Genomic DNA, 12849 nt, shown 5'->3' on the forward strand with positions numbered 1-12849 from the left:
CACATCTGTAGCAAACCTTCAGGGGAGTGAGATAGGTGGATTGCCTTGAGTTCCAGGCCAACCAAGATGGCTTCACGGCGTGGGAGGAGAAAGTGAAAAGGGGGGACAGGGAACAAAGAGAGGAGAGGAAGGGGAGGGGAGGGGAGGAAATCTTACAGTATCTAAGATAAATCCAGGAGACAGCTGGAGCCACATGGAGGGTTTCCACTGGAGGGCCACACCAGGAAGAGCATGAGGGCAGGGTGCCAGTCATACTGCTGGGAGGCACAGACTAGGGAGAGGATGAATCCACAGTTCTGGGGGAGGTGGGGAGGGAGGCCTGTGGAGAACTGGGGAACAGCTGGAGAGACAGGAGATCTCAGTCTGACTAAAAGGCAACTCTAGAAACGCGATAGGAAACACGTCTTTAAATATGTGAGCAACCACTGAGTAGCAGAGAGAAGCCTGCCGCCAGGTGTGTACATGTGCAACCCTGTTCACTTTGCACAACCACCCTAGGAGGCAGGTGCGCTGCTCTTGCGACTGACTCTCCTTTTACTAATAAAGAAACTGAAGCACAGAGAGGCTTGGACACTGGGAAAGATCGGGCAGCAAATAAGTGGGGCGGGGGGGGGGGGGGGGGGGGCGGGACCTGGCCTAGGCTGACTCCGAAGCCGAAGCCTCAACTCTTCATAGCAAATCTCCCTGTTCTTCAGAAGGTAACCGGGGCACAGAAAGGATAAAGCACTTGGCCAAAGCCAGGCAGTGAGTGACACTGTGAGCCAGGATTAGTCACAGAGCTGGAAGGTTTAGCTGCCTGGCAACTGCCTCATCCTGCAGACATTCCTGTTCCCGACTGCCCCTGGCCTACGCACTGGAGGGGCCGAGTATCACACATGCCATGAAGTGCTGACTGAGCAAGACCTGGATTATTTATGTAACCTGAGATCTGCTGACTGAAGGAAACCAGTGCCCACAGATGGACCCATGATATGGATCAGATACTCTCCTAGGCTTCAATCATCCACCCAATCAGGGCAGCATAGATGAGATCTTAAATCCCCAGCACTAACTAAACACTTGCTGCCTACCAGGGGTCTCCTGGTGTTTGTTTAGTCCCCTGGAGTACCAAGACAGGGGGATGATTGTCAATCCTAGTACAAGGGTCTGCATTGGCAGATGCACAGAGGTGCACAAACACACACAGATGGGCACATGTGACTTACACAGGCAGCAGCACACAGCAATATGTATGCTTGAACCAAGAAACAAGTATAGTCAGCCAAGAACTCTCTCACCTTGCCCTGGCAGAGGCAAATACCCATAAACAGAACACACACACACACACACACACACACACACTGGAAGTTGGAGAGACAAGCCCAGACAGACATACACAAAGAAATAGATCTTCATTAGGCCCCTGCATCTCAGGTTCTGCTTGGAGATTCAAGGTGCAGGAGAGCTTTGATACAGTAACAAATGTCAATGCTCGAGATGAGGATTTATAAGTAAATAATGTTTCAAAATGCCCGCCCTCCTCCTCAGAAGCAACCATAAATGAGTGGGAAAGTGAGCCAGGGAGAAGCCTGAGGGCATGTGAACTACCAGGTCACCTTAACAAAAGCCTGGGGCTGAACCATGCTGGGTCTCTGGGGAACACAAAAACCCCTCCTATCCTCTGGCTTAACTCGTGAAAGTAAGGGAGAAAGCTATTGCTCTGCAAATTTCAGGAGCCTACACACACACACACACACTAACACACACACACACACACACACACACACACACACACACACACAATGACAGTGGCAGGCTGGGCTCAAGAGGAACCTTGCATATGTATCAGAGGCACACTCAAAGCCCTCTGTTCAAAAGCCATCTCTCATGCACACAAGCTATCCTGACAGGAACATAAAATTAGCCCTGGGATATTTTAAGTAGACCTGGGATGTGATCTCATCAACATTTGCAAGTGATCCCTCCAGACAGAGGTAAGAGTCAGGAAGTAGGGGGGCTGAGGCAGCCTGGAGCAGGAGTGGAGGCATGTAGTTCCATGTGGTTCTGAGTATTGGACCATTCCAGCAGGGGCAGGAATTTGAGTAACCAAACAGAACCTACTCCTTTGAGGATTGGGGGGCTGGGAGAGCTAGGAGAGTTAGTGCCTGAGCCACAACTCCCTGAAGCTGTCCTTGGATCAGGAGCATGAGGGCTGGGAGCCAGCAGAGGGACCAGGGAGGCAGAAACTGACATATAAAATTACAGCACACGGGTGCAACTGTTTCCAGTGCCATGGAGAGGCTGTCATTGCCTGGCCCTCGGGGTGCACTCAAGTTGACTCCATTGGTATGCATCTGAGACCATGGATGGCAAGAATTTCCCACCCACTTTCCACCCCGCAGGAACTTTTCTCTGGGTCTTCATCCTCCCTGGCTCCTCCAGGGTCAGCATGTAACCATTCTGGCAGAAACGAAGGTGTTCTAAAGAGACACTTGGGTCTCTCAATCTGTCAGACAATTTGATTATCAGACAATGGACCCCAAAGAAATGGGAATTTCCTCAGAATTCTCATGCTGAGAGAAGGACAGGACACCAGCCGGAGGGGGAACTGGTCTCCTGGAAAGAGATTTCAAACAGTTCTAGCAACTTGTCAGACAACCTTACAGGATGAGACTAAAATCCAGATAAAGATGGGTTCCTGGTGGGCGAGGTCACACCTTGACAGGGACTGCTTAGATGCACTTATCCTTGGCCCTCTATCTAAATTTATCTCACTTCAGGACCCTGAGGACAGACTTGGGTGATTCACAGAATCTCTTTGTAACCCTTCCCAGTATGGCCACAATGAATAAATCTTTTTCTAAAGCTTTCCACTTTTAACACTGCTCTTTCAATTGGCTTGCTGAGGACAAAGCAGCCAGACCTGACTTGGGGTACAGGTTGTGAGTCCCAACTTTGACAACAAGCAGTCAAGGCTTTCTGCTTATTAATTAAGTTTTGAAAGAAGAGAACCACTAACTGCATACCTGAGCACGGTAGGGGAGAAGAGAGAGGCGGCAAGGGTGGGAACGTTTAACACAACTCGACTTTGATTTCCTAGTACATCCTCCTTGGTAACACAGCGCAAAGCCTCCATGTTACAAAAGAGAAAACTGAGAAAGCGCAACGTTTGCGGGCCCAGCGGTTCCAGAGTTAACAGGATCATTCGGCCTTTTTGCCGACTTCTCTCAGGAAAAAAAAATGTGCCTCTACTTCTCTAGCACCTAGAAAACGCATTTTGCAAAACAAAAAACAAAAAAAAACAAAAAAAAAAAAAAAAAAAAGAGGAAACCCAGCAACCAGACTCATTAAACGCGACACGATACGCATGCGTCTACCAAGCCCATCCCCGAGGGGCAGGCAGCCCTGCTTTCCCACCCCTCCCCATCAGCACGGCATCCTCACAAGTGCGCTTCCTGCCCGGTACGGAAGTGGGTGCGTCTGACGTCATATGAAGGCGCCTGTGGTCCCGAATGCGACGGAGGCTCCACGTGAGCCATGGATACGCCGCTGAGGCGCAGCCGGCGACTTGAAGGCCTAAGACCTCTGTCCCTAGAGACCCTTCCTGACCCCGCAGATTCTCGGGTAAGACGGGTCCTTGTAGAGTTCGAGTCGAACCCGGAAGAAACAAGCGAGCCCAAGTCTCCGGGAGTGCAGCCTCTGGACCTTGCATCTCCCCAGCCTGAGCCGGAGACAACCCCGGGATCACCCTGTCTGAAACAAGATGCCGGCTTTGGGTCCCCCAAAAGGCAGCCAGAGCCTGACCCCGGGTCCCTTCATCCTCTGCAAGATCTGGGCCTGGTGTCACCTGCAGGACAGACAGAATCGAGTCCGGAATCCCCCCAGCGAGAGGAGTCGTCTAAATGCTCTGCCACACCGGGAGAACTGGACTCAGAGGTGGTCCCAGTATCCCCAGAGCCCTGCCCGGGCCAGCAAGCACCGGGTCCCGAGCCCTCTCAGCCAGTGCAGGAGCTGACAGCCCAGGCACCCAGTTCCCCAGAGCGCCCGCAGGAATCAAGCAGTCCACCTCCGGCTGGCCAGACGGTGACAGGGGGCCTCAACATAAAGAAGCGAGTTATAGCTTCTCCCCAGGCCCCGGCGTCCAAGAAATTGAAGGAGAAGGAGGAGCTTCCTGTAATCCCGAAGGGGAAGCCCAAATCCGGGCGTGTGTGGAAAGACCGCTCCAAGAAGAGGTAAGGTGGGGGGTGGGGTAGCATAGAGGATAGGTAGGGTTCTCCATGTGTTTGGACCCCGCCTTCACCCGAATGCAATCCCAGGGTTGGAAAGAGCTCACCCGAGTGAAGTTAACAATCATAATCAGAATGCCAGATGCCATGAAGTTGGGGATGGAGACCCTCAGTGGTCATTTCTCTAACGTTGTCTGCCCTCGGCGGGCTTCTTTTGAACTGGCTTTCCATCCTTTTTTTTTTTTTTTTTTTCTTTGAGACAGGGTCTCAGTATGTAGCATTGGCCGCCCTGGAATTCACAGAGATCTGCCTGCCTCTGCCTCCCTAGTGTTGGGATTAAAGGCGTGCACCACCACACCCAGCCCTTCCATCCTCTTTATCCAGAGTTCAGAGTTTGTTCCAAAAATATTTATTTTGTCTACCACATCTGGTGAGGGAGGCAGAGCAAGAAAGGCGCCCATTACTTGAATGCAGTGAAGTCCTTTCCACTGTTGTCTGCCAGTTATTGTCTTTGATAAAATATATCACTAGGCACTGGTTACGTGTCTCTTCAGTAGGGACTGACCAAAGGGAGAGTCTTTCCCACCCAGCAGCACGTGTAATCTTTCTCTCTGCCCTTTGGAGGAAGTGTTACTGTTATTGATGTTGTACATCCGAGGAAACCAAGGCTCAGGGAGGCTAAATGAGACACAGGATGTGAGCACAGATTGGATTACAAAGCAGGTGATCGGAACCCATCACCCTGCTTCTGTGGATCTGACTTGACTCCGGTTGCAGCCTTCTTAAGACATGAAGTCTTCCTTGTCCTTTCAGTTCTGGGGCATCATAAATGCTCAGTTCATATCTTTGGGAGAAGGAATGAAGAGGCCCATGTGGAAAAGGCATCATTTAGACAGTAGGGAAAGAGAAATGGGGTTCAGTTGAAATTTCTGCTGTGGGGAAGGTCCCTTACAGGACAGACGAGATGTGGACCATTTCCACGATGCAATATTCTCATACAGCATCATGTCTGTGGTCTGACTTCTCCAGGCTTCCATCATCTTGTGCATTCAGGATTCTCATATCTCAATTTTTAAGGGTAGGAGGGAAGTCCACAACACACTCACTGCTCTGTTTTTAGAGAGCAGAATCTTGAGCAAGCCTTTGGGGACCTGTCAGGGGAGGGTATCAGAAGTTAACAGTGCAGACTGCTTATGAATGAGCGTGGGGCAAAGTTCTAGACTGTGCCAGACTCCTAGGAAGGGAACAGAGAGCTCAGAAAAGCAGTGTTGTCCTTCATCTGGTCAGGAACAGACTGCCCAGCATGCACCCAGACCTCCAGAGACAGGGTTGCCTCAAGATACCCTATAACAGACAGGAAATGGGAATTCCTGCAGGTGTCGAGGTCCCAGTGTAGGAAGCAGAAGGGCGCTGTGAAAGGATCTTCTGAGGAGCCTTAGTTGTGGGGAAAGAACAGCCCCATAGGACACCCAGCAACAAGTAATGGAGCAGAAACCACACTTGGAGGCTTGTCTTCATTTTATTTCTGCTTTTATCACCGAATTTGTGAAGCATTCAGAAAAGGAAAGAGTTGAGTTTTATGGGTCTCATCACCAGTTTCAACAGTTATCAGCATTTCCTGGCCCAGCTTCATTTCTCTGCATTTTACCCTCCTGGCATGTTTTAAGCACACCCTAAATATGTTCTAACAGAAGTCATCTCCATTCTTCTATGGCTCTTAAGAACATTGGACTCTCCAGAAAAGCCAGACTTCTCAGAAATCTCCTAATCCCTTTCCACTACCTTCATACACACACCCCCAAAGTTGGGAAAGAATCAGAATTGTTACAGAAAAGCCTCCTGTTCTTGCTGTTTGGAAGTAAAGCCATACCCCTCTAGGGAGCGAGCACCTCATCTTCAGAGGCATTTACTCACAGGTTACCATGTTTGGTGGCAACAAAACTTCACAGCTGAGGCCATATGGGTACAGAAAGGTTCAAGTCCCAGCATATACTTAGGAATGTGAGGACTCAGAGTCTTGGTTTGGTCCTCTAGAATGGAAAACACAAGCCTGTGTCAGAGTTACAGCCATATGCTTCAGTATAGCCACATGCTTAGCGGCCTGTTCCATCCTAAGTTTCTATAGAAAGCGAGGTCCAGGCAGGCAGGGGACGGGAAGCAGACCCAGAGCCCAGTGAGAGTGAAGGCAGTACCACAGAGTGCCTCTAAGTGCCTAAGTGCCTCCTAAGTGCCTCCTCTCCTGCCAAGGTTCTCCCAGATGGTTCAGGACAAGCCCCTGCGTACCTCCTGGCAGCGGAAAATGAAGGAGCGACAGGAGAGGAAGCTGGCCAAGGACTTCGCCAGGCACCTAGAGGAGGAGAAACAGAGGCGCCGGCAGGTAACGGACATCTGGCCACATCTGGCTCACAGAGGCCAAATACATGTGTGCTGTAACAGACGTGGGCTGTGGGAGTACGACTTGGTCAGAGCCCTGGGCATGAGGGCTCCAGGGGAAGAAGAGTAGTCTAGGGCCATGGTAGGATTCCCACTCTACCATTCGGCTAAACCTCTGGCTCAGGGACATGCAAGAGACCTGGAAGTAGATTGAGGAACTCAAGATGAAAGCCAGCAAGCCATCTTGGTCGCAAGAGTATTCAGTGTGGTGGAGTCAACCCCTCTCTGAGACCTGCTTATGAGGGAAAAGCTTGTCTCAAATTTGTTGCTGTCACTCTAGAAGATATGCCCACACACCAGCCCGTGGATGGTTCCTGCACTTTCCTTTCAATTCACTTCCCTGGCCCCCAGCTCATAACCAAAAGTGTCCTTGTTAAAGGTTCATGCCCGTGAGCTAGGGACATAGCTCAGTGGTAGAGCACTTGACTGGCGTACACAAGGCCTTGGGTTCCAGCACCACAGAGGCTTATTTCCAACACCTTCAGCCTCCAGGAAGACTTGGAAAGAGTCCCGGTGTCCCTTCAACAGCGAGGTCATGCTGGGTTGGTCAGCAGCACTGTTCCTAGGACAAATTACTGCTAGTCTGAGGAGCCCCGGGTGTAGAAGGAGCACTGGTCCAGAGTCAAACAACGTGTCTCAGATCTGTGGTCCCAGCCTGGCCCCTGAGAAGAGATGGCCAGTCACTAAGGCATCCTCCACCTTGCTTTGAGTCACTCCAGATCTCCTGTTACTGAGTCCTCACCTCTTTTCTTGTGCAGCCTTGGATCCCTCTTAGGCAAAACAGTTGCTATCTCATGAGCAACTGGAGAGGTGCATCCTCCTAGCCTTCCTCCTAATACATAGGAGCAAAGGTCACTTCCTCTCCAAAGGCCCAGGCTACCCCAATGACTCAAAGTTACCAAAGCCACAAAAGGCCTTGACCACATAGCATGTAATGTTGGAGCCACCATCCCTGTCCTAGCCCTGCTAGGGTACGATAGCAGCATACTAGGAATCCCTGGACTTCCCACTCCCAGGGACCTGGCACTATTCCAAGCCTTAGTCACACTTTTGTCGCATGTCAGTCTGGTGAGGTAGGTCCTGTGGTCGACTTTACTGTAGACGTAAGGAAGTGGAGGCAGGCTCGGCCACAATAACCTAATTAGAAAGTAGCAGAATGAAAACTCAAGCCGGACCAGGTTCCTTCAGAGCCTTTTGACAGCTCAACCTGCCCAACCCTACCTGGGACCAGGTACAGAGCCCAGCTATATCCTGGCCTTGCGTCCTCATTCTGGTACACCTGTACATGGGCAGAAGGAAACCTGGGAAAACAGCATGAAGGAGGGAACCAGCCTACCCCTCTCCCTGGCAGCTAGTGCATGGGATGGTCCAAGGGGCCATTCTGCCTGCATGTGACTTCTGGGTGGGAAGGCACCCACATCTTGGCCCACACAGTCGTCTGCATAAGCCCCTGCCCTCAGGTATCTGTTTACCCACCTTCCTTCTAATTTGGAGCCAGGTACTCTTGGCACAGTGGGCCTCAGCTCCAGGCCACAACATAGGCGTTGTACCCCATTGTTCTTCCCCACAAGTGCCTAGGCCTGCACCCCTCCCCACTAGAAACAACCTGGAGTCCAAGCAGGCTTCTTCTGGTTGTGCCAGTTCTTACTCACAGGGGCCTGGGATCCCAGGGCCCCCTCAGCTCCTAGCCTGAGTTCCCCTTCTGTGTGTTTCAGGAGAAGAAAGAGCGCCGGGCTGAGAACCTGAGACGCCGCCTAGAGAATGAACGAAAGGCTGAGATTGTCCAAGTGGTGAGTACACCCATCCAAGAGATGCAGGGTGTGGCCAGGTGAAAGCCTTTAAGGTGCTTGGGTTCCCTGCTTTACATGGTCCACTGCCCTGCTGCAGTCCTGGTGCCTCCATTCCTTTTCCCCAGAGACAGGTGTAGGGTCGTCTACCACACTAATGCCTCCTATTTCCCCCATCCCCAGATCCGAAACCCCGCCAAGCTCAAGAAGGCGAAGAAGAAGCAGCTGCGCTCCATTGAGAAGAGAGACACCCTGGCCTTGCTCCAGAAGCAGCCACCCCAGAGGCCTGTAGCCAAGGCCTGAGCTCAGGACAGCCTGGAGGCCTGCACTAGCCAAGAGCCACAGCAAACAAGCCACCTCTCAGGCCACTGTCAGACACCTCTCCTGGGGCCAGCACGCCAACTCTGTTGCATTAAGACAGGGACCACAGCCCTGAGGGAACCCAGAACCTCACAGGGTCTCAGGAGAGATTTAACTGTCTCCATCTCCTTTCAGGTCTTTTCCAGAGTGCCTTAAGATCTTGAACTGTTGCTGGGCAGTGGTGGCGCACACCTTTAATCCCAGCACTTGAGAGGCAGAGACAGGTGGATCTCTGAGTTTGAAGCCAACCTGGTCTATGGAATGAGTTCCAGGACAGCTAGGGCTACAAAGAAGCCCTGTCAAACAACAAAAAAAGATCTTGACTGTGATTTCTTGTTCCCAGTAAGCTAGTAACTAACTCCCTGTCTCAGGGTCCTGAGTCTAGCCTACACCTGGAGGCCTGCTGTCAGAAGTCAGCTCCTCCATTTTCCCAAAGACCAGCCACCTTGGCCACTTGTAATTCTGCTGACTGAAGCTAACCCCTCCCTGTAAAGCGAGGAGGTTGCAGGGAGCTGGGTTCCTCTCTAGCACCCCTTTCCCACACTGGACTGTAGAAGCCTTAGGACTTGAGCCGTGCCCATCTGGTCTTTCACAGAAGTGTTTATTGATGTCTGCACAAGTACAATCTAGGCTTCCAGAAAGACACAAGTCCCTGCCACATTGGGCTTTCATTCTTATAATAAACCATTAAAATGCATGGTGTGACAGGTATGGTGTGCCGCTCTGAGTAGAGCAGGAGGGAGTGAAGAGTGACAGTTTACTCTTCGGTTTGAGAAGAACCTGCCACAGATTTGAGGCCTGCTTGGCACTGAGAGCTGACAACCAGCCTGGCCTTCAGTGGTTCAGGAGATCCTGAGAATGTCTCGTCTCTGTTCTTCACATCCACCAGTTACTGACATCATCCCCTTCCCCTGGAATGTAGAGATGAGTCACAGCCGGCTGTCCGGCAGTCCATCCATGGTGGGGAAGACATTAGATGTAGTGTGGTGGAAGGTCCGTGGCCGATGCCAGGTGCCCCTCCTACCTGTGGGATGGAAGTGATAGCTGCCGGGCCCTGTCCTGTGAGGCAGCTGGAATACTGAGGGTAGCTGGAGGATATTCACTGGGTAGAATTGAACTTGTGATGCTGAAGGCTGGAGTGCAGCCTCTGGCAGCAGCAGCTCTGAAACTGGGCAGTGAAGAGCCCTGAGCTGGAGTTGACACACGTACCACACAAGCAGCAAGCCTGTGTGATAAAAGCATCTGCCTCAGAGGCCAACTGGGGGTTAAAAGTGAAGGTGGTGGGCTAGAAACTGCTTCTCAACCCTTTCCTCCCACTGTACCCCCATATATACTATCCATTGGCAGAATCTCCTCCCCATTCACAAAGCAGCACCTTAGGAGGTGCAGGTTGTGAGATTAACCTGTGTGATTCCAGTTGTCATTAGAAGTACAAAATCTCATCCCCACCCTCATCGGTTACCCTAGCAAGATCCCTAGGCAGTTCAAGTACTTACACTTCTTAAAAGTGTAGAAGCTGTTGGGCGGTGGTGACACACCCTTTAATCCCAGCACTTGGGAGGCAGAGGCAGGCGGATCTTTGTGAGTTCGAGGCCAGCCTGGTCTACAGAGTGAGTTCCAGGACAGGCACCAAAACTACAGAGAAACCCTGTCTCGGGGAGTGGGGGGGGGGGGGGGGTGAAAGCCTTGAGGCCAGCGGTCAGGAACCAGGTAGCTCCTCCAAAGGCCACTTCTGCGCTTTGCTGATCCTCTCCCAGCTTGATACTCCAAGATTAAAGTGTTTAGGAAAGACTGCTTTCAATTCACTTTGCTCCTGAAGATTCAGTCATCCTCCTCAAGCTGGTTACCTGGACTCTGCCCAGGAGAGCTACGACCTGGGCCTAGCATTGGCTATGTACATTTTCAACGGAGTGTGGCTAGATACCAGGGGTGTGTTGGCATGCCATCCGGGCTGTGCTGGTCTAATCGGAGGTGGAGCTCAGCGCGTGGTTCAGTGAGCCTCGCTTTGGGGCCTGCACTGGGACCCTCTGCTGGGACTCTGCACCACCACCCCGCATCCAGCTGATCAAACGTGCAGGATGCAGCCGGGGAAGGTGGTCAGCCAGCAGGAGGGTGGAGGTTGTGGCAGTGGAGGAGGCACGGCGGCGGCGGCTGCCAGACCCACCACTCAAGTCGCTGTCCTCCACCAGCACGCTTTCAAACACCGCACGCAGCGAGCGCCGCAGTTTGTGCATCATGTCCGGACAGGTGAGCACGTAAAGCAGTGGATTGACCACGCTATTGAAGAAAGCCAGGCTGGTGACGAAGGGCAGCCCGCGTGACGCGAGCTGCCGTAGCGTGGTGACAGCATGGGCTCGCGCCTCCAGCAAGCTGAAGACATGGTAGGGCCCCCAGCACAGCACGAAGGCCACCACGATGGCCGCCACCAGGCGCACGAAGCGACCTGTCCTCTGGCGGCCACGGTGGCGCAGTTGCAGGCTCACGGCCACGTGGCTCAAGGCGATAATGGCCAGAGGCACCACGAAGGCCAGCAAGAACTTGCTCACCGCCAGGGCCTTCTGGCGGTAGTCGCACGTGGCGTCGCGGTCGGGCCCTGGGTTCAAGAGCAGCATGTTGTAATAGCACATGATGCGGCCATCCAGCCTCGGGATGGTGTCCCTGAACACAAAGTAGGGTACTGTGTTGAGCACCGCCAGAGCCCAGAGCATCAGGCAGACTCTGTGCGCGACTGCCACCGTGCGGTGGTTTTGTGCCCACACTGGCCGCACCACCTGCAGACAGCGGTCCAGGCTGATGGCGCTGAGCAGGAAGCTGCTGGCAAACATGTTAAGAAAGAAGACCGAGGAGTGAAACTTGCAGAAGGTGGTACCCAGCTCCCACGAGTGGCCCACCGCCAGGAAGTAGGTGAAGAAGGGCAGGGAGGCGGCGGCTAGCAAATCAGACAGAGCCAGGTGCAGCACCCAGGTGGTGACCACCGTCTGGCGCATGCGACAGCCCACTACAAACAGGATGAGTCCATTCTCCACCAGACCCAGCAGCGCAGCCAGCCCGTGCAGCAGCACCGACACGTGGTCAATATAGCGGATGCTAGAGTTGCTGTGGCTTGGAAGCTGGATCATCTCCTCTAAGAGTGGACAGAGGGGCTTCAGAGTGACGTTGGCCATGGCAAGGTGGAAGAAAGGAGGGTTGAGCCTGGCACCGGGGAACCAGAAGCCTGAAACCTGGGCAAGAGAGGAACTTATCTCAGAGTTGCCAGGATGCTCCAGGATGGACACTGGGGATCAGTGAGGCTGAGCAAGGCAAGGCACTCACATCTCAGCTGCCCTTCTCCCCCAATGCAGTTTTGGGCAAGCCAAGTGTAGGCTTCCTGAGCCTGTGTCCTCCTAACATGGGTGTCTCTCCCAACAGTCCCTAGCTCGTAGGACCACTGGAACAACAAAATGAGAACTATTCAAAGGGATGTTGGGTGGGTGGGAAAATAGAAGAGGCCCTGAGTTTGATCCCAGCACCTGAGTATAAAATAGGGCATGGTAGCACATGCTTGTAATCTCGGTGTTGGAGAGGTAAAGACAGATGGATCCTAGGGGCTCACTCACCAGTCAGCCTAAACTCACCCATGAAACCCAGGTCCCAGAGAACTTAACTCAAAAAGACAAGGTAGGGGACTGGAGAGATGGCTCCACAGAAAAGCACATACTGCTTCTCCAGGGGACCAGTGTTTGATCCCCAGTACCTGTGTTGGGCAGCTCACAATTGCCTTTATAACTTAATTCTAGGAGATCCAATTCCCCTGGCCTCTATAGGCACCTGCATCCACACACATATCCCCAAACACACACACACATACACACTTTAAAATAATAAAAAAAATTTTAAGGTGGACTGCTCCTTAAGCAACATCACTCAAGGTTGACATCTGACTTATACAGATACATACATATACCTGCACTCATATGCACACACACACATACTTTAAAATAATAAAAATAAATCTTTTCAAGGTGACTGCTCCTAAGGAACACTCAAGGTTGACATCTGACTTCCACACACACATATACATATAC

The 12849-nt window shown here is 52.2% G+C and overlaps 2 protein-coding genes across 2 annotated transcripts; one reads left to right on the plus strand and one right to left on the minus strand.

The window, feature by feature from the left end:
* Positions 1 to 3470: 3470 nt before the first annotated feature.
* On the plus strand, positions 3471 to 9482 carry Ccdc86 (coiled-coil domain containing 86). The gene is made up of 4 exons (XM_059260614.1): positions 3471 to 4211; positions 6453 to 6582; positions 8354 to 8428; positions 8609 to 9482. The coding sequence occupies exons 1-4, from the start codon at positions 3517 to 3519 to the stop codon at positions 8726 to 8728; spliced, it is 1020 nt and encodes a 339-aa protein (XP_059116597.1). The 5' UTR covers positions 3471 to 3516; the 3' UTR covers positions 8729 to 9482.
* Positions 9483 to 10462: 980 nt separating this feature from the next.
* Ptgdr2 (prostaglandin D2 receptor 2) lies at positions 10463 to 12350 on the minus strand. Its single transcript, XM_059248401.1, has one exon. It carries the CDS (start codon positions 11947 to 11949, stop codon positions 10747 to 10749), a length of 1203 nt encoding a protein of 400 aa, XP_059104384.1. The 5' UTR covers positions 11950 to 12350; the 3' UTR covers positions 10463 to 10746.
* Positions 12351 to 12849: the final 499 nt, after the last annotated feature.

This window comes from Peromyscus eremicus, chromosome 1 (assembly GCF_949786415.1).
Source record: "Peromyscus eremicus chromosome 1, PerEre_H2_v1, whole genome shotgun sequence".
In the NCBI taxonomy this organism is placed as follows: domain Eukaryota; kingdom Metazoa; phylum Chordata; class Mammalia; order Rodentia; family Cricetidae; genus Peromyscus; species Peromyscus eremicus.